Source organism: Pygocentrus nattereri, chromosome 1 (genome assembly GCF_015220715.1).
Source record: "Pygocentrus nattereri isolate fPygNat1 chromosome 1, fPygNat1.pri, whole genome shotgun sequence".
Taxonomy (NCBI): Eukaryota; Metazoa; Chordata; class Actinopteri; order Characiformes; family Serrasalmidae; genus Pygocentrus; species Pygocentrus nattereri.
Window position 1 is genome coordinate 18992444 of NC_051211.1, and position 22165 is coordinate 19014608.

At 38.9% G+C, this 22165-nt stretch overlaps 1 protein-coding gene across 1 annotated transcript; it reads right to left on the bottom strand.

The window, feature by feature from the left end:
• Positions 1-6618: 6618 nt before the first annotated feature.
• Positions 6619-21606, bottom strand: LOC119263842 (interferon-induced very large GTPase 1-like). The gene is given in 4 exon segments (XM_037540383.1): positions 6619-11726; positions 14189-14277; positions 14858-15940; positions 21583-21606. Coding segments are annotated over 3 exon segments (5904 nt in total). The 5' UTR covers positions 15816-15940; positions 21583-21606; the 3' UTR covers positions 6619-6869.
• Positions 21607-22165: the final 559 nt, after the last annotated feature.

Here is a 22165-nt window from a genome sequence, read left to right on the forward strand (position 1 = left end):
CAACATGGACAGGCTGCTGACTGGCTGCTAAAGGAGAACATTACGCTGGAGGCTTATTATATTTTAAACATCTGATATTTTTACATAAATTGTTATGGTTGCATTGTAAAAAACAATAATGCAGTGGATCCACCAGACCACTGAGTAACAAAAACATCAACACCACACAAGGGTAAATGTTATAAAGGAATGTTAGTGTCTCTGCGTGACACTAAAATAGTTGAACTCAGGTGTGTCACTGAGTATTAAATACCCACATCAGAAATTTGGCCAAAGTCACAGAGTACGGCCCTCAGACCTGCAGAAAAACAAACATAGAACGCAATCAGTGTTTCATCTTTTATCACAGTTTAAAATGAGTACAAAGCTCCAGTAAATTACAAAAACACCACAAACATGCAGAAAAAACATTCTTTCCATTTCTATTTGTTTTTCCAAAAACAGTTTTCATTAATTCATTCTTTATTAGACTGGATAAATGTACTACTGCCATTTAATTAGGCTGATTTCTGATGTTAAAACTAACATTTAAAGTGATTCTTCAGTTAGGGCAAAATTTTTTTTTAAAGTTTTTCAAAAGGTAAAAATAGCTGTAAAGAATAAGGACAAGATTTGTCAAAGCATTGCATCAAAAACAAAATCACAACTTTATTACTATTATGTACTAAACTATTATCACATGGCCATTCTTCAAGATCTTTTTAAGAACAGAGCTCATGGGTCAGCTTAGGTTCTATAGGAGCGCTTGAGCACTCCCTCTGGTGGAGGGAGTTAAGTAAATAAAAACAAATTGATATGAATTCAGTTGACTCATTTTAAAGACATTCTTAAAATGCTATCATTGAAAGAACATAAATCCCAAGCATTAAATAAATGACCTGTGTTTAAGTCTCCTGGGACTTCCACCTGGTATCACAAGAGGCATATCAAAATAAATAAAATCTGTTGTATTTAAAGTGTGATATATTCCACATTACACAGATAGTTTGGTTAGGGGTATGTTTTAACGATGTATTCAAATGGGATCTTGATTTGAATCAACATGTTAAAATGTGGTTTATTCTGTTACCATTAGCATCTGGTGAGATATGCTGAGGACTGTCTTGGCTCTAAGCTCCTTTTGCGTATCAGGCATGCTGTTTCTCTAATTTCACTTCCGCCTCTGTGTTGTCTTTCCTCCTTGGCTATGTTGCTTTGGGTGTATGCTTATATGTAGTATGTTTAGAGAATTACTAACACGTGTAATGTATGTTAAAATATTTGTGTGATTTTTAAAATTTAGTCTGAGAATGTAAAACAGCCTGTAGATTAGGGTTCAAATTTGCATGTGGGCAGTACAGCTAGTATTTTTTCCCGTAATTAGTCCCTGCTGCCCAAGATGTCAGGTCATGACTTTGTGAAATATATATATATATATATATATATACACACACACACACATACATACATAGACAGACACACACATACACGCTCCTGTACATATACATACATACTGTAACGTGCTAAGCAGATACAGATGCTCGCAGATGTAAAACACAAAGGAGGCTTTACTGATAAAATCACAATCCAAAGTCATCATCAGAAAACAAGCATGGGTCAATTCCAGAAAGCACAAGAGAAAAACAGAAAATGTCCAAAAAGGGAAAGGCAAAAACATAGTTGGGAAAACAGGCAAAAGGTAAAAAATCTGAATCATTGACCAGGGCGAATAATCCGAAGGGCAGAGCAAAAAGGGCTAAGTCAAGAAACGAAAGGCAAAGGTCACACAAGAGAAACATACAATGGAATGAACGCTCAGTAGATCACGCAGTGGATACAATAATTCGCAATGGTCCTATGCAAAACACCCAGCGTGGCCAGCGTGCCCATGGCGAAGCAACGTGAATTATCGAGTTTGAACTGGGCTGGGTGCCAGACAGATGGGACATACCATTTCTGAAGTTATGTTGGTTATATATTGGTGTGGGGTGTGTTCTCATGGCATGGGTTGGGTCCACTAGTCCACCCGAATACATCATTGAACATTTCAGTGCTTGCAGGCCTTCACGGACGGATATTTCAGAATGAAGCAGTCTTGCCCAGAATTATACTGCTAATTATCCTGTTTAATTATGTTGACTTTGTTTGGAAATATTACTGTTTTCATTGATAGTGTTTTCTAAACATCCTCATCTCATAAGCTTAACTGCCAATCACCAAACATGCTGTGCTAGGTGCCAGTGAATACATATGGGTTTTACACTGAACTGTACAAGTATATTAGACATTGGCTGAGCGTATTGTGTGTGCTTGGAAACCCTTAAGCTGTGCATTTACAAGTTTTAACAGGTTGGCTAGGCACAGGGCATGCTACACATGCAAACTAAGTTTTTTGGCTGAAATGGAATCAAACTTAAGTGTAACAGTGCTTGAATCCCTGCAAACCTTCTGACTAAAACATTCATGTGTAATTTGGTATAATTAAGCAACTGCTGAGTGAAACCAATTGAACCAAATAAAAAAAAATACAAGACCTTAATTCAGTATGTAGCTAGACTATGGGTCAGTGACTGTTCCCACCAGAACCAGTTCCCCTTCACCCCTCGCCACAACCCAGTATTCACATATTGCCACTGCAACAACAATAGTTACAACACCCCTGTAACACATGAGGTGGGATGCAAGTGCAAGTTGCTTTTATTCAAATCAGGATTCAGAAACTGTGTAGCGGTTTCAGCAGATATTTAAACGCTTATTCACCATTGAATCAATGTTGTGGGTCAAGGTTGAATCATCGCTGGATATTGTTTGAATCAACATTGATATCACAAAGTTGATTCAATATCTTGCCTTTCAACTTTGAAACTTAAATCTTAAACCTCATTGGCCAAGACTTTGGTTTGAATGTAGACTGAATTTGACTCCAAATACTAGGCTCACATCTGGTTACACCATATTAACACTCCCCTGGCCAGCTAGCAATATATACCTCACTTCATTCACTTCAGATAGTTTTTGCCAAACCTCTAGTTATTAACCACAGGTGCCTCAGTCAAAGCACAGCTTTTGCTCAAAGCATTTGTAGCCTAACATTCACATTTATTTAGAACTAGCATTTAGCACTTACTTATTTAGAACTAGCAACGGAGAAAGTAAACAACTATAAAAAGTAAACAAATTCACCCAATCATCAATGTGACAGTGCAGCATAGGTAAATAGTTTAACAATCAATAGTCTGCCCCAAATTTAATATAACGTATTAAGCCAGTATGTACTGTATCATGCTTGGGAATTCACCAATTCTTAAAGCTCACCTGATTTCATCTGAATGTATGTATGTATGAATTTCAATGACAACACTAGAAAATATTTGGGAATGATTGCTTTATTTGTCTTAAATATAGAGTACTTGTGCACAACACAGACAAAATGGATGGAATAGTCAGTACATGGGTAAATAATCAGCTACCATATACCAATCAACAGGTGTTAATGAAAAATACAAACTAGACTGAAATGTGCAGTACACTACTGTACTTTGATGTACACTTGTTGGCCACTTTATTATTTATAGCTATCTTCCTTGATACTATTCTACTTGCTCATTTTCCATTTAATCAGGTCCTCTTATATAGGAACACTTTGTGGTTCTACAGTTGCAGACTAGTCCATCTCTGTGGGGGTCAGGACCCCATAGAGCAGGTGATGTGTGGGTGGTGGGCAGGAACACAGGCAGGAACACAGGTGGAAAATAGATAGGTCAAATATTCCTGCTAGAATTCCAGAAGGAAGGCCATTTCAGTCACATATATGACCATATTGCAAAACTGCATTTTTTGGAGACACAATCAGAATCTTTATCACTTCATGTCACCAAGTATGTTGCACATACAACACATTTGTCTTGGTGAGTGATCACATGTATGACATGTAACATACTAAACAGACCAGATGAGCTCACAGACAGTTAATGATGCAAAGAACCCTTTAAGGATGCAAATGCTTTTTTGAGAGTATTTTTTTATAAAGAACCATTGTCTTTACTAAAAACTCCTTGAAGACCCTTTTTTAGAGTGCACCTGGGACACAGCTGATGCCACCACTGTGTCAAAAGAGGTCCTCAGGAGTGGACTCTGCACTCCAAATGAGTCTGCTCTGTCCTGTCCTGTAAAGTGCAGCAGTGTTGTCTGACCAGTCCAGTTTATAGTTAAGGTGCACATCCAGGTACCTATAAGAGTCCACTCTTTCAATGTCCGTTCCCTGGATGTTCACTGCTGGAGGGGGATGTGGGCGCCTGCGGAAATCCACCACCAGTTCTTTGGTCTTCCAAATCAAGTGAGATGAGGCACTAAACACTTTACATAAAGGTCAGGACCTTATTTCTACAGTATCTGAGTAGCTTCTTGATTGTTCATGTTTACCTTTCTCAGTGTATTGATTGATTAATTTACTGATTTTTTTAGTGTATGTGCTCTAGTGAACATGAGCTTTTCAACTCAATATCATTTTTATCAGAACTTAAGTGTCTAATTCTTCTTTGGTATTTCTTCCCAAACTGTAAGGTGCAGGTGCTGACAGTGAGCTACACTTCACTATTTATTCTGTCACTGTTACAGCAGATGGCTTACCCTAAACTTCACCAACTTCTTTCTGTTATCCAAAGCACAAATGATATTATAAAAAGTGCTTCTAGATATTCCATCCAATTACACCAAGAGGTCTTTAAATTCCCCAAACGTTCTCTGTATGACTGTATCCTAACTTAGCAGAGTTCTTCATTCAATGCATTTTAATTACCAGCCTTTATTTGTTGAGTAGTCATGCCAAACAGTTCATTTACTGAAAGCTGTAGGAGACGGTTGTCTGGTTTATTTGGTAGCTTTTTGTCTTCATGTTATTGGATTTTGGAGCAGACAGACAGACCTACAAACAGGACAGATAGTCAGATTAAAAGAAGAGGCATGCAGATAACAACCAGACTGCTCTCTCTCTCTCTCGCTCTCTCTCTCTCTCTATTTTTTTTTTTTTAAAATAGAAAGTTATCTACTCAATACTATTAAAGAACCACTTTTGGTTCCCCTTAATGACCTTTCAATGGACGGTTCTTTAGAGAACTATTTTTAGAAATGACATATGTGACTGAAGAACTTCCATATAAACTAAAGATTCTAGAAGAAAACCTTAAATTAGTGAGGAACTTCTACATTATGTGAAATTCTTTAAAGCTTTGAAAGCTTTTTTCACATGCACAAATCTTTTACAATCTTTTTTTAAGAAACTCATAGCGGTTCTTCAGTGATCTCACTCCAAGAACACTCTTTTAATAGTATATCCACATACGATAATCCAGTGGAACTACAGAATTATTGTACTGTGTCCTAGAATAGCCGAATAAAATGCATACAAAAGAATACCTTAACATTTTGGTTCACTGAAACTTGATGGCGGCAGCAGCCTCGCTGGGTCCAACAAATGGTGCTATTTCTGTTTTAGTAGTTTGAGTTTCATGTTCTTTCCAACGCGAGTACATGGAAACCACCGTAACTTTTGCTTACCACAGTCAGGCCCCAATAACTTGTAGATCTGACTACTTGCGTTTTGCACATTTTATTTCCTCAGCAGTATCTGACTTTGCATTTTTGCACATTTCACTTTAATATTGTTAGCTGCTAGAATTATTGTATCAACTAAATACTGTATTCCATTGCTGTTCTGGTTGCTACTTGAGTGACTGCTATGCTTCTATATGCTAGGCTATCTGTTAATATATCATAGTATGTTACAGCCTCCTTTACACAACTCCACAAATTATTATTAAAAAATTACATTATTGCCCAGTAGTTAGGAGATGTTGTAAACGATAACTTACTACATTCTGTGGTAAAGCAGTCTCATACTTTGTATTAATCAGGTGTGCTTTTTGCACTATAGCTGCTGTCATTGTATTTTCAGTGTCCACCCTGATTTGTAGAGTTTTCAGTTAAAAATGATCATTTCATATTTCCTATAATGCCTTCCTCCACTGATCATACCCACTCACTCACTGAAATGTGAGTCATTTGAAAGACAGGAGAAAACAAAACAGCTCAATGCATAAAACCAGAAATTAAAAGAATTCTAATTTAAGAAGTAGCTTAAAGGTTAGGAATGTAAGAAAATATCCCACAGTAAGTATGTTCATAGTCACAGATCAGGACAAAATAGTAGTTTTCTAGTTTGCTGTTTTTGCAAATCATGTAAATAATGCCCACCAATTATATGTGCAATCTACTACATTGCAAATGTATTAGTTATGCAAGGGAACAACAGAAATAAACATAGATTCACTTTATTAAGAAATATTTGTTACACCATTGTGAATCATACTTCATTAAACAGAATAACTTATAGAATATTGAATATTGACACTCAGTGATTATTAAGCATACAGTTGTTGAAGTTAAAAACTGTAAATTTTTCTAGACATTGTATCATTTAACAGAGACTATGCCATGCTTATGATGTTTGAAACTAATTGGAATACATGGTACAGAATTTACATTTATAGTGACAGTGTAGTTTAACAACAAAATGCACAAAGTAATGTTACCTAAAAAGAGACATGAATAGGAAAACAAGTTAAATTGATTCTAGAATAACATTTGGACTAAATTAAATCTTATTAAGGGTCCTTACCTGCAGAATCATGAAAATCATTAACTTTTCATACAAACGTAAAACTGAGAGAAAAAAAAATGCAATGCAACTGATTAAAAGTTCAAGAAGTCCTTATTTATATGTTTTCATTGTCTACTTATTTGTCTTTTGATTACTATTGCTGATATTGCACAGATATTTTACTGTGATTGTCTTCATTTCTAAGAATAATACAAATATCTTTTCTTCCTACTTAAATGTAACTGTTCAAACTCTCAATAGCATCCTCCTTAGTATACGTCTTCCATTCACCAGGAATCTCCCCCAGGCCCTGGAATTTTTTACCATAGAGGTTTTCCAGGTCCTTCTGGAATTTGCACACAAACCACTTCCAATATGGTAACTCTGAGCAGTCGGGGGTGATGTTCCACTTAGCATACACTCCTCCTGCTGATCTGTATTGTTTGAAAGGCACTGACTCATCTGAGTCTACTCTAGGATGAAAACATTTAGCACTCTGCACTGCAGTTGTACAGAAATCAAAACTAAGATTCTCTGTATGTCTGTAATGCCACCCATTGATTCCATCTGATCGATGGAAAGGAACACTGTGCTCTCCATCATGGCCTTTCATTGTTCCAGTGCAGATGGCTTTACAGAAAGGACACTGTGCCCAGCAGCACTGAGACAGATGTTCAGTCAAAATCTCAACTGACCTTTTCTGGAATGCTTCCATTTTAATGTCTGCACTATGTAACTCTACAGTCTCTGAAAGAGCTTCATTTAAAATTTCACTAAGAAAATCAAAGTCTGTAACTTCCAACTGATCAACACGCAATATTTCAGTGAAGTTCAGCTCATCTATTAGATTAGAAGAGAAGCTTTTCAGCCACATGCTGGTATTTCCATGACTGTTCTTGACCTCCTCTGTTGCTACATGCACTGCATTGGTTATTCTTGTTTTTTTATTTTTCAGTTTGTTTTTAAAAATGATCTGAACCTTTTTGTTTTCACGGTTGAGGTATTTGGCAGCCTGATCTGCTATAAATGTCCTGAAGTATTGTTTGGGATTGTGAATGTACACTTTGTACTTCTCAAAGTCCTCCTCTTCTGCAAGGGATTTCAGGATATGCTTCTCCAAGTTGGATCTGTTACTGCTAAATGCACGGCTTGAATCTTTCATATCTGCTGCCACATCAATAGCAGTTTGATTGTAGACTGCTTGCAGGATTGGTTGTTCAAGTTTGCTGCAGATAAGATCACCAAATATGGTTGCGGTTGTAGCATCTTGGCAGAAGTTCCTGTAGACCTTATAGTACTGCAGTTTCTGACTCTCCAGATAATGTTTTGGATCATTTGTTTTTGTGAATTGTTTGTGGCATTCGACAAATGTGGACTCTGCATGTTGGCATACATACAGACACAGATTCAGCGTGAACTCCTTCTTTAACACAAATCTGTGGTTCTCAATTTGAAATGATTTTACAGCATTTTGGATAAAGCCTGTTATTTCCTGAACTTGGCCAATGTTGTAACCCAGATGTGAACTGTCTATTACCTTGAGTAAGTCAGATGTTTGCTCAGCAATGTCATTGACCAGTTTCCTTATTGACATGTTGTCTTCTGCACATAAATCATTTTCAAGTTGTTCGGTCTGTTTGCCTGTCATACGTACATGTAGTCTATTATACAGTGAAGAGGCAAAATTGTGAAACTTCTGAAAACATGTTGGTTGTTTGCACTCATCTAAATTCTTGTCATTTTTGTTCAAAATAATATAATCAGTGAAATTTCCAACACTGCCTAGTTTTTTATAGGTTTTCTGACTAAAATGCTCTTGCAAAAAAGACAGTTCACAGCTTTCAGACAGGATTTGTCTAACATCCTCCCAGAAATTAATGTCTTTCATCATTGGTGTGTTTTGCGTGAGCTCAGTGACCCATTTTTCCCAAACACTGTCAAATTCTTTCTTGAGTGCATGTTCATCTGATTCTTCCTTTTTTAGCCTCAAAGCGAGTTCTTTACTCAGATTAAAAAGCTTGTTTTCATACTCTTTCTTTCTTTTCTCCAGCTTCTCTTTAGTTTCCTTTTGTTGAAGAACTTCATGTAACTTTTTTTTTGCTTCCCCGACAAGTTCATCATGAAGTTCCTCAATTTTGTTAGTGAATCTGCTTCGCCATTGAATCAGAGTTTCTTTGTCCTTGTCCTCTTCAAAGTATTGTTTCATTGATTCCATCACTTCCTCTTTTTTCTTCTTCATATTTTCTATGAGGTCTTTTTCAGTTACTTGAGGGTCTCCATTCAATATTCTATTGAGTAATTTGTCTTCAGTACTCAACATGGTGCTTCTCAGATTCCAGGTCCATTTCCCAAATTCAGTTTCCAGTTTCCTGTACACTGCAATCTCCAGAGTGTTTCTGAAGCTAAACACAAAGTTTTCATGAAGAAGTGCATTCCATAAATCATTTAAACTTGTTTTAAATTCTGACAGTGTCATTATACGAGATTTAGATGTTTTTCTGAGAATAGCATTCTTCAACTCCTGAACACATTCACTGTATGATGGGTTTGGTGGAGCCATGGGTGGGCTGCCCTCCCAGAGCTGTGCAAAGTACCTCACATCACTCTGCACGTCAAATGTAATGATATCACTGAAACATTCTGCATCACATTCTTCTTCTTTAGCTGCCAGCTTTGTCATTTCATCCAGTTTCTCCTGCAAACGTCTCCTTCCTTCCATGTTTTTCTCCCCAGCTGTGATGTCTCCAACATTCTGATGCACAAACATGCAGCTGGGATTTAGTCTGACCTTCTTCATCCTCAGGAAGGCCTGAACAACAATCTGAAGGATGTCTTCCATCTCTGTTGGATTTTCTCCAAATATGTTGATCAATGTCATGTTTCCAAGTCCTAAGACAAATGTTGCCAATTCATTATCATGATGTCTTGTTGACATTCCAGCCAGTTCAGGAGCACGAAGCCCCTCTGTGTCAATAACCAGAATGTAATCAAACTTCAATTCTTCCTTCATTTCTTCTGACACTTTGACCAGCTGCATGAAGGCTCCTCTTGTGCATCTTCCAGCACTGACTGAAAACTGGAGTCCAAACATAGCATTGAGCATGGTAGATTTCCCAGAGCTCTGAATTCCTAGAACTGACAGGACAAAAACTCTCTGATCTCCCAGTTTATTTCTGACTTCATCGAGAACAGCAGAAACCCATATTTGAGGAACATGAGCTGTATCTCCATCCATCAGCTCCAGTGGAAATCCAGATATCATCAAGTCTGCTACAAGCCTTGGTAAGGAAGATACATTAAATTTTCCTATTTCTTTTTTATTTTTTTGTACACATGTATTTGATTCATATATCTGACCAATCTCTCTCAAGATGTGCTCCAAACCAAAGGATGCAGCATTAATTTTTTCTGAAATCTTCTCCAGTTCTGCCTGTTCTGTCTCCAGTTGCCCAGATTTGTCATGACTTTTTTTCAGGTTCAAGATCTTTGATCACTTTTCATAATACTCATTATGAAAGGATGATATATTTGCAGTGCAGTTGTCCAAAAAAATTGTGATCCATTTAAGAACAAACACCATCTCATCAGTAGTTTGTGAATTCAGTTTTTCTATAAACATCTTCATGAATTCTCTGAGGCGACATGCTTTCTGCTGCTCACGCAATTTCTTCATTTCCATTTGTGTTTTACTCTGTTTGAGCTCTATGTTGTAGCCTTGTGGTTTGTGCAGTTCTTTATTCATTTGACACCATTTTTTCCACAGTCGTCCTTGACAGGGAAGGTGTATTTCTTTGTTTCTGGATAAGTCTTTTCCTTCTAGTAAGTTTGTAAGGTGCTTTGCTGCTTCTCTTCCTTTTTTGCAGTCCTCAAGTTCCTCATCCATTTGGATCCCTGAGTGTTTTGCTACATTTTCAAGTTTGAAAGTAACTGAAGGTTTAGAGATGAGTTCTCTAATTGTTGTTGTAAGTTCTCCAGATATGTCTGACTGATTTCTGTCTTTAAGACCAATTCTGTATTTCCCAGCCTTCGTCTGAGTGACATGGGAAGATTCCTCAGAAAGCAGACAAATCATTGGTTTGGAGAGCTTATAGAGCTTCTGCAACTTTGCCATTCTTTTGTCATTTTTATTAAGATTGGGTAGAAATACAACATTCACAGATGACATTTCACTCAGAATCTCCAATTGCTTCTCCAATTGCTGGGCTCCTGCATCACCATGCAGATTACAGAATGCCACACAATCGGTGAAGTGATCCATACTTTTCCCTGATGGAAGATACCAGCCAATCTCCACCACACCATCCATCAGTAGACGGTTTGTGTTACTGCCAGGGCAGTGCCGATGGAAGAATGTACTGTGTTTTTTATTGATTACACTGTCTATCAGCTGAGATTTTGATGATGACACATCACCAAGCCTGAAGAATGCCACCATTGGAGTGTCTGCAGTGGCAATAGCCTTTTCATTGCATGTGATTTTGGTTAAACCTTCATCGTCTGTAGTAACTGTAGTTTTTTCTTTGCTAATGACATTGGATATTTTATCAGTGGTTTTCCAGCTTTTCTTGATTTGGCGAAACGTCCACAGCGGGAACTCAATCTCTCTGGTAAAGGGATTAGGGACCAGTAAAGGAACTGCGTATTGACACTGTGATAGTTTTGTGACCATCAACTGCCTTAGGAAATGATCTGAGCAGTGGAACAGAGCCATCTGAACATCCATAGGATGAACAAGACTGATCTGGACTGCTTCTATATTTTCCAATGTAAAGATATCATTATAAACATCATTCTCATCAGCATTTTCAGCAACTGGGTGAGTTTGATTAATCTTCCCGTCTGAGTGTGTTTGATTGATTTTACTGCCTTCTCCACATCTTGCTGTGTAGTTCATCAGCAGCAGTCTTTGTAGAAAAGTGTGAACTAAATCATTCTCTGAAGAGGGTTTAGTTATTTGGAGAACATCTGCCATTTTAATTTTTTGTTCTAATTTTCCTGTAAGATTAAGTTTAATGAATAGCTCTGTTTTCTGTTTTTCTTCAAATTGCTGTGATCTGTCTTCTGCTGTTCCATGCTCTGGATTTTCCTCCTGTGCAATAAAATTTCAAATGAGATGAAATATACATCCATTCTTGCCCTTTATACATCCTTTGTGCCCTGCAACACATTCCAAAAACAAGTTGGGACAAGGGCAATTTAACACAGAAGGTTCTATGTGTTCCTGAGCAGAAGTTCTACATTATTTATTTTTTCTATTTGTAAAACATACCCAAAATACTTAAAACATATTTTTCTAGGATCACTTGGGAATATTTCTGCAGGGAAGTTTGTAATGAATTGCTAAGGGTACATCCAAATGAGAGAATATAGTGTCACATCACACAAACAGTAAAACAAGCTGATATTCTCATTTATACAACCCAAATTTGTGAATTAGCAGATATACAACCCCAATTCCAATGAAGTTTGAAGTTGGGACGTTGTGTAAAACATAAATAAAAACAGAATACGATGATCTGCAAATCCTTTTCAACCTAAATTCAATTGAATACACTACAAAGACAAGATATTTATTGTTCAAACGGATAAACTTTATTGTTTTTTGCAAATATTCACTCATTTTGAATTGATGCCTGCAACACATTCCAAAGAAGTTGTGACAGGGGCAATAAAAGTTGAGGAATGCTCAAAAAACACCTGTGTGGAACATTCCACAGGTGAACAGGTTATTTGGAAACAGGTGAGTGTTGTGATTGGGTATAAAGGGAGCATCCCCGAAAGGCTCAGTCTTTCACAAGCAAGGATGGGGTGAGGTTCACCACTTTGTGAACAACTGCGTGAGCAAATAGTCCAACAGTTTAAGATGCAATGTGCAATTGCAAGGAATTTAGGGATTTCATCATCTACAGTCCATAATATCATCAAAAGATTCAGAGAATCTGGAGAAATCTCTACAAGTAAGCAGCAAGGCAGAAAAACAACACTGAATGCCCGTGACCTTCGATCCCTCAGGCAGCACTGCATTAAAAACCGACATCATTCTATAATGGATATTACCACATGGGCTCAGGAACACTTCAGAAAACCACTGTCAGTGAACACAGTTCGTCGCTCCATCTACAAGTGCAAGTTAAAACTCTGCCATGCAAAGCGAAAGCCATATATCAACAACACCCAGAAACGCCGCCGGCTTCTCTGGGCCTGAGCTTATCTGAGATGGACTGACGCAAAGTGGAAAAGTGTCCTGTGTTCTGACGAGTCCACATTTCAAATTGGTTTTGGAAATCATGGACGTTGTGTCCTCCGGGCCAAAGAGGAAAAGGACTGTCTGGATTGTTTTCAGTGCAAAGCCAGTATCTCTGATGGTATGGGGATGTGTTAGTGCCCATGGCATGGGTAACCTGCACATCTGTGAAGGCACCATTAATGCTGAAAGGTACATACAGGTTTTGGAGCAGCATATGCTGCCATCCAAGCAACGTCTTTTTCAGGGACGTCCCTGCTTATTTCGGCAAGACAATGCCAAGCCACATTCTGCAAAGCTTCAACAATTAGTGTCCTCAGTTCCCAAATGCTTATTGAGTGTTGTTAAAAGGAAAGGTGATGTAACACAGTGGTAAACATGCCCCTGTCCCAACTACTTTGGAACGTGTTGCAGGCATCAAATTCAAAATGAGTGAATATTTGCAAAAAACAATAAAGTTTATCCGTTTGAACATGAAATATCTTGTCTTTGTATTCAATTGAATGTAGGTTGAAAAGGATTTGCAAATCATCGTATTCTGTTTTTATTTATGTTTTACACAACATCCCAACTTTACTGGAATTTGGGTTGTAAATGAGAAAATGTGTCACCATAATGTTCTTTGTCCTTAACGTCATGGTTTATCTAACACTGTGTTTTATGAATCTGACAGTGTTGCTGAGAGCACCAACCGGCTATTTCTGAAGGAGCTGCAGAACCGTCAGTGAATAAGTTTTTAACTGTATTACATTTAACACACATATGTTCTGCAGAGATTAGCTACTAAGCATCTGATTTATCTACAAACAGAACGATTTCATATTCTCATTTATGTTACTAATTGGTGGAGCAGCAGTTGATGGATAATTTGTTTCTGAATTTTTCTCAGAGTCAGAGCTTGTCTCTTTTTTCCAGTATGTTCACTTTTCTCAAGTGTACTTAACTTATTGGTGCACATCCCCAAATTACAAATAACATCAATAAATTTATAGCATATGATTTCACTTTAACTAATTTTGGTTAAAACAGCCTGTAACATTTCCTTTTAAATATAAAGGTGCCAAAGGGTTGAACTACAGCTGCAACAGAGACCTATTAAAGCAGTGCCAGATATGACACCAGTTTAGAGCTAATCTGGTCTGCAGCATTCTATCATTTGGGTTATATGTTATGGAAAAAAAAAAAAAAAAAAATATATATATATATATATATATATATATATATATATATATATATATATATATATATATATAATGTTTGTTTCCATCCTTTTTTGATATCTTTTACTCCTTATAGTCAATATTTACCTTGTCCCCTTCTATTATTTTGGTTTGCTCTTCAGTCTTTGCTTCGCTGGAGTTATCTACAGTTAGATTTGCACCTGCAGCTTCATCTTCTGAAAGGAAGGACAGAAACACTTTGTTAAATGTAATATATTTAGTGAAATCCTAATGAAAGAATAAAAGTATTACATTAGACTGTTATTCATATTTAATTCAAATTGGTATCTTAAGAAATTCACAAATATTTGAATACAAATGTGTAGACAATCTCTGATACTGCTTGATACAATGAATTTTCCATTACCATAACCAATTATAGACTGATACAACACAAAAATCGAACATACAAGGTCACATACAAATAAAATTTTGCATTAAAATTTACCACATACTATTGTTATTCCTGTGAAAACAGAAAAAAGTTTGATTTAAATTTTCAAATAGTTCAAAAGATTAAAATACTTGCTGACTCACACTTTAATAGAAATGATTAATGTCCACCAAATTAACATTAATTAATTAATTAATGGCCACCATTAATTAATAATGTCCACCAAACCCGAAATTGCCACAACTGCTGAACCCTAGCTCCAGCTCCACAGCACATATCTCTTTCTCAAGCATACAGAACAAAACGTCCTGATGGCAGCCATTCTGTATGTATGCATTAAAAACTCAAAGTTAATCACTTACCAGTTTGCTGAGTCTTGCTGTCTTGTAGCTGTCCCTTTTGTGTTGACGTTGTATTATATATCTCTGCAGTGTAGCAGCGCTGGTTGTTCTCAGAAACCATGTGGTCAATCTTCTCCAGCAGTGTTTTCATCTCTGATTGGTTGTTCATGCTCTTGCTGCAGGTGTGGTATCTGTCTCCACACTTCTGAAGCAGCTGCTCTAGAACAGGATTTTTCTTCAGGTCGTCTATGATGGTGTCACTGTCCTCCTCACTTTCATAAGTGAAGAGAATCATCACAAAAGGCAGCACACTTTCACCAAATGTTTTTTGTAGCCATTCTATTCCTCGCTTATCAGCATCTGTAAAACGCCTCTGTTGCAGAACAAAGATGAAAGAATGGATGTTATTTTCATTGAGTAGCTGACCGGTGATGTACTCCACTGGGTTAAGGTACATTTCACCTTCATACAAGTCAAGTATATTAATCACTGAAACATCACGTCCTGATATTTCTCTTCTTCTGGGGAACTTGTCCTGCTCTGGATGAACATGCTCTTTTCCTAATAAGATGTTCTCGTCTCCAAAGCAGACTGCAGAGCTGTTTCCAAACAGCACAACATTGACTGTTGATTCACTGGAGGATAGGATGTTACAAATGGATGATTTAGGTGCCACTTCAGTTTCTGGATGGCTGCCCACTGGTTCAAGTGTTGCGCTGGAGTTTTCTTTAAATAATTCTGCTTGTGAGGATTCCATTTTTATATTAAATAAATGGCCTTCAGCTTGGGTTTTCTTCTGAGTAGTTTTGGGGGCCATCCTGGTCATTTCTTCACATTCATTATTGTGGACTATTGATGTGTTGGTCTTCTCTGTGCATCCATTTCTTTTGGTAATTACTGGAAGCTCACCCACTTGAAATTGTTGTGATGAGCCAGTATTTTGGGGACAGTGATGATCTTGTGATGGTTTGGAGGCCATGTTGTTTTTTTCTATGTCCTGCTTTAAATCACCTTGGAATGCTGTCCCTACCGCTTGGGACTGTATGGACGCTGTGTTTATTTCAGCTTGAGACGTAACATCATCCTCTTTCTCTCTTCATTATCCTAAAACGAAGACCATTTTAAATTTATTATTTGCTTCATTTTATCTTTAGATTTGTAAAGTAAATTCTAAAACTGATAAAATGTAAACAAAAGTGAAAGAATGAACTTGGCACGTTCTTCAGTGACTAAAACCGTTTGATCTTCTATTTCATGTAATCCATTCTGCTGTCATTTTAAACTAAACCTTTCAAGTTAAATTAAAAACTTCTGGAAAGGTTTAACAAAGAAGAAAACTGTCACAGACTCCAAGGACAGTTCAACATCTGCTGAAACTTATTCTACTGTGAAATTAAATCAGTCTTGTGTTATACATTTGACTGTTTGTATCCAATTAAAAGTCCAGTAGGCTAGCCAAATTATGTGAATACATTTCACATTCTGCAAGTGCTGTCTTAATGTTTCCGTTTTTTTCTGTATTTTTCGTTGGAAAATACAAATTGAACCTTGCAAATCTTTCTCAAGCGCTGACGTTTATTTTCATAATCTGGGAAACTGTCACCTGATTGCAAAGTGTGCTAAGGTATAAGAAATACACTAAACAAATACATAATAATAATAATAATAATTGTTATTATGTTTATTATTATTATCATTATTATTATTACTCTGGAATCTTGGTCTGAATCAATTATGCACTGTGTTCAGGATACATTTTTCAGTATCTCTTTGGAGTTTGTTGTTATTTTTCTCATGTTATTGCTGATTTTATCTTCATCAGAGAGCTCACCTGTTCCTGGTGGGATGTCCATTAAACTTATTTATAAGTTTCCTCCATGTTTTAATAAATATCCTCCATATTTTCCCTCAGCCTCCTGCACCATAGCCTACATAAAATAATGCAACATTTTAGGCTTAAAACATAAAAATATGGGTTTCTAAGTGATTGTAGAAATTTTATTCTCTGTAAAGTGGAACCATAAATGCTCCAGAGTAGTATTAAAATGAGTTCTTTAGGGGTTTGTGCACTATTGACTTTACATACTGTTTTGTTCACCAGTGAGTGGCAGTGTGGCAAAAGATTAATGCATAAGTCTGGCTAAAGAACAGTGTAGTCCTGTGCAGTGTGGTGTTGCATGGGTGAAATGCATCCTCTCAGGTATAGACATGTTAACCTGTACATCATCGCATATTAAAGAGGAATTATTTATGATTGTGTAAAATCTTCAATGCTTAGCACTGCCAACCTGCTAAAATAAAAATAGGATTCATCCATCCCATCCATCCATCCATTTTCTAAGCCGCTTCTCCGTCAGGGTCACGGGGGGATGCTGGAGCCTATCCCAGCAGTCTTCGGGCGAAAGGCAGGATACACCCTGGACAGGTCGCCAGTCCATCACAGGGCAAAATAGGATTCAAGTATCCTGAAATAAAAATAGGATTCAAGTATCCTGAGTTCCTCTCCATGGATCACCACCTTATCGTGGTGGAGAGGTTTGTGTGCTTGAATGATCCTAGGAGCTATGTTGTCTGGAGTAAAAGCTCCTGGTTGGGTCTCCCATGGCAAACTGGTCCTAGGTGACAGGCCAGACAAAGTGTGATCCATAATCACCCCTATGAAAACAAGAAAGCAGGACTTGTGTACCCTGCCCGGAACAGGGTTACCGGGGCCCCACCCTGGAGCCAGGCCTGGGGAAGGGGCTCGTCAGCGAGTGTCTGGTAGCCGGGCATTCACTCATGGTGCCCGGCCGGGCCCAGCCCGAAGGAGCTACATGAGTCCCCCCTCCCATCGACCCACCACCGATGGGAGGGGCAGTAGTAGGGGTTCGGTGCATTGTGGATCGGGCAGTGTCCGAAGGCGTGGGCCTTGGCGTTCTGATCCTCGGTTGCTGAAACTGGCTTTTGGAACTTGGAACGTTACCTCACTGGCGGGGAAGGAGCCTGAGTTGGTGCGCGAGGTTGAGAGATACCGGCTAGATATAGTCAGGCTCACCTCAACACACAGCTTGGGCTCTGGGTCCAATCTCCTTGAGAGAGGCTGGACTTTTTTCTTTTCTGGAGTTGCCCATGGTGAGAGGCGGCGGGCAGGTGTGGGCTTTCTCATAGCCCATCGACTCAGCGCCTGTATGTTGGGGTTTTCCCCGGTGGACGAGAGGGTAGCTTCCCTACGCCTTCGGGTTGGGGAACGGGTCCTGACTGTTGTCTGTCCTTATGCACCGAACAGCAGTTCAAAGTACCCAGCCTTCCTAGAGTCCTTGGGAGGGGTGCTTGAAAGTGCTCCTCCTGGAGACTCGATTGTCCTACTGGGGGACTTCAACGCTCACGTGGGCAACGACAGTAAGACCTGGAGGGGTGTGATTGGGAGGAATGGGTTCTCTGATCTGAACCCGAGTGGTGTTCAGTTTTTGGACTTCTGTGCAAAGCACAGTTTGTCCATAACGAACACCATGTTTGAACACAAGGATGTCCATAAGTGCACATAGCACCAGGACACCCTAGGCCGCAGTTCAATGATTGACTTTGTAGTCATGTCATCGGACTTGCAGCCATGTGTATTGGACATGCGGGTAAAGAGAGGAGCTGAGCTGTCAACTGATCACCACCTGGTGGTGAGTTGGATCAGGTGGTGGGGGAAGATGCCAGTCAGACCAGGCAAACCCAAACATATAGTGAGGGTTTGCTGGGAACCTCTGGTAGAAGAACCTGTCAGATTGATCTTCAACTCACACTTCCATCAGAACTTTGACCAGATATCGGGGCAGGTGAGGGACATTGACTCAGAATGGGCCATGTTCCGCTCCTCCACTGTTGAAGTGGCTGACTGTAGCTGTGGTCGCAAGGTAGTTGGTGCCTGTTGGGGCGGTAATCCTTGAACCCAGTGGTGGACACCCCAGGTGAGAGATGCCGTCAAGCTGAAGAAGGAGTCCTACCGGGCATGGTTGGCCTGTATGACACCAGAGGCAGCTGGCAGGTATCGACAGGCCAAGCGATCATTGGGCATGGAAGGAATACTTTGAGGACCTTCTCAATTCCACCTACACGTTCTCCAGTGAGGAGACAGAGTCTGGGGACACGGGAATAGGCTTGTCCATTACTGAGGCCGAAGTCGCTAAGGTAGTTAAAAAGCTCCTTGGCGGCAGGGCTCCAGGGGTGGATGAGATCCGTCCCGAGTTCCTCAAGGCCTCGGATTCAGGAGGAGCACTGCGGGTTCTGCCCTGGTCGTGGAACACTGGACCAACTCTTTACCCTCTCCAGGATTCTGGAGGGTTCATGGGAGTTTGCCCAACCAGTCCACATGTGCTTTGTGGATTTGGAGGAGGCATTCGACTGTGTTCCCCGGGGTATTCTGTGTGAGGTGCTTCGGGACTAGGGGGTACATGGCTCTTTGCTACGAGCCATTCAGGCCCTGTACAAACAAAGCAGGAGTTTAGTTTGCATGGCCGGCAGTAAGTCAGACTTGTTCCCAGTGAGAGTTGGACTCAGTCAGGGCTGCCCTTTGTCACTGATTCTATTCATAATTTTTATGGATAGAATTTCTAGGTGCAGTCAGGGGATGGAGGGTGTCCGGTTTGGTGACCTCAAGGTCAAATCACTGCTGTTTGCAGATGATGTGGTCCTACTGGGGACATCAGGCCGTGAACTTCAGCTTTCACTGGATCAGTTTGCAGCCGAGTGTGAATCGGCCAGGATGAGGATCAGTACCTCCAAATCCGAGGCCATGGTTCTCATGCGGGAAAGGGTGGAGAGCCCTCTCTGGGTCGGGGATGAGCTCTTGCCTGAAGTGGAGGAGTTTAAGTATCTCAGGGTCTTGTTCACGAGTGATGGTACAAGGGAGCGGGAGATTGACAGGCGGATTGGTGCTGGGTCAGCAGTGATGCGGGCTCTTTACCAGTCTGTTGTGGTAAAGAAAGAGCTGAGCCATAAGGCAAGGCTCTCGATTTACTGGTCGATCTACGTTTCCACCCTCACCTACGGTCATGAGCTTTGGGTAATGACCGAAAGAACGAGATCGCGAACATGAGAATATGGGAGGTGTCACAGGCAAGTCCACCAGGGAGGAGACCCCAGGGAAGACCCAGGACACGCTGGCATGACTATATCGCCCAGCTGGCCTGGGAGCGCCTCGGAATCCCTCCCAGGGAGCTAGTGGAAGTGGCTGGGGAAAGGGAGGTCTGGGCCTCATTGCTCAGGATGCTGCCCCCGTGACCCGAACCCCGGAGAAGTGGAAGATGATGGATGGATGGATGGATGGATGGATGGATGGATGGATGGATGGATGGATGGATGGATGGTATCCTGAGTTTACACTGCTCTATGCTGAACAGTAAAAGTAAAATAAAATAAAAAAAAGTTTTCCTATATTTTTCATATGACTGCTGAATGTTGCAACTACTAAGTACTGACTTGAGTGAATACTTATGCAATCAGTTACTTTGTGTTTTATATTTCTAATTATTTTAAATCACTTTTCATAGATCTGACTTCACTTGGACATTAAAGAGTAAGTTTATGTTGATCAGTGTTAAATATCAAATAAATCCACTGTGATTAAGTTTTTTTGTGACAAAAAAACATGAAAACTTCTAAAGGGTAAATACTTGTTTGTTTACTCATATAAAGAAGTAAAATGAGAATTTTCTTGTGCATGTCAAAGTTCATTATCTGTTATATCTATGCTATTAGCATGAGCCAATACTTGCACAAAACAAAGGGGAAGGGTGATGCAGCTGTAATTAATGTTCATAATATAAAGACAGTTCTGAGTTGTTCAGAAGCAGTGGATGGTAGGCAGGAAAGCCCAAGGACTCTTTACAAGGGTGTGCAATACAGGACAAAGTGTAATCATAACTCAGTAGATTCATTAACAGATACTAGTTAGTTCTCCTGTTACAACCCCAATTCCGATGAAGTTGGGACGTTGTGTAAAACATAAATAAAAACAGAATATGATGATTTGTTGTGAATAAATGTTGTAAATATATTTACCATGTAATAAGCAGCAGAAAGTACATAGTTAATGAGTAAAAAGAAATATACAAATTAATGGCAGGCTTAACCCTTTATTTGGGTAGAAAAAACAACCCAGCAAGTTTAAAGACCAGCTGCATTGCACAAACTGAATAAATACCGTTGCTTTCTTCAAAATATACATACTCTACTTTTCTGTCATATCAACTTTCTTGAACTAGTTTCAGATCTTCAAAAAGAAATTATTTCAAAGAAGTCTACCCACATAAACACACCACCAAGCACTGGGTTTCATTTCACAGGGCAGCAAATTCATAACAAAAAGATAAATGGGTAAATCAAAAAGCATATTTTTCCTGTCTAGTCAGAAAATTTTGGGTTAAAAAGGACAAAAATACATGGCCTGTTACTGATGAATGTTACCAAGATGTTTGTCAAATAAATAAAATTGTCATCAGATTTTTTTTGTCTAACTGTGGTTTGAATGTGCAGTTCCCTTAAATTATTATGTCAAGCACAGGACAATGTTACCTAGAAATGTTTTAGCCAAAAAAAAAACATTTCCTCAATGTGACTCAAATAAATATTCCATATGTAACATGCTATAAATACCATAAATTTATCTTCTTTTTGTCTATTCTATATTATTATTATTGTCTATTATGTACACCAACAAATAAGATGCTTTTCCTAAAAGCTTAAATAGGTAAAGATGAGTTCAATGAATGAAACCCAACCTGAGTGAGGACACAGCTCTTGTCATCTGCTTGCTGCTCCAGTAACTAAGAAACAGAGCTGGTGTGTTTATATAGGGCAGCAGGGAGACTTCTCTGAAATCACATGACTTACTGGTGGTGTGTGCTCACTAGAGTGTATGTGGTGTTTCACTTCACAGATGGGTTAAATGCAGAGGTGAAATTTCCCCATTGTGGGACTAATAGGGGTCACTTAATTTAATAACAGGAACTGGTTATGAATGCCTGAATCTTTATATCATCTAATTCAGTAAAATATGTATGTTCGAGAAAAAGACATTATCTAAATAGCAGCATATGTTGCTCCAAAATGTTTAAATATCTTTCAGTATGTATGGTACCTTTAAAGTTGTGGAAGTTACTAATGCCATGAGCACTAATACACCTCCATACCATGACAGTCCCATTGCTTTTGAATTTTAAGCTGAAAACAATCTGAATTGTAACATTGTTGCTTAGACTATAGCTTTGAAGGAACTTCTTTGACTCAGGGAATGTAACGTCCATTATTTTCTACAATCTGAAAGGCTGATCCATCAGACCACAACACACGTTTCCACTGTGC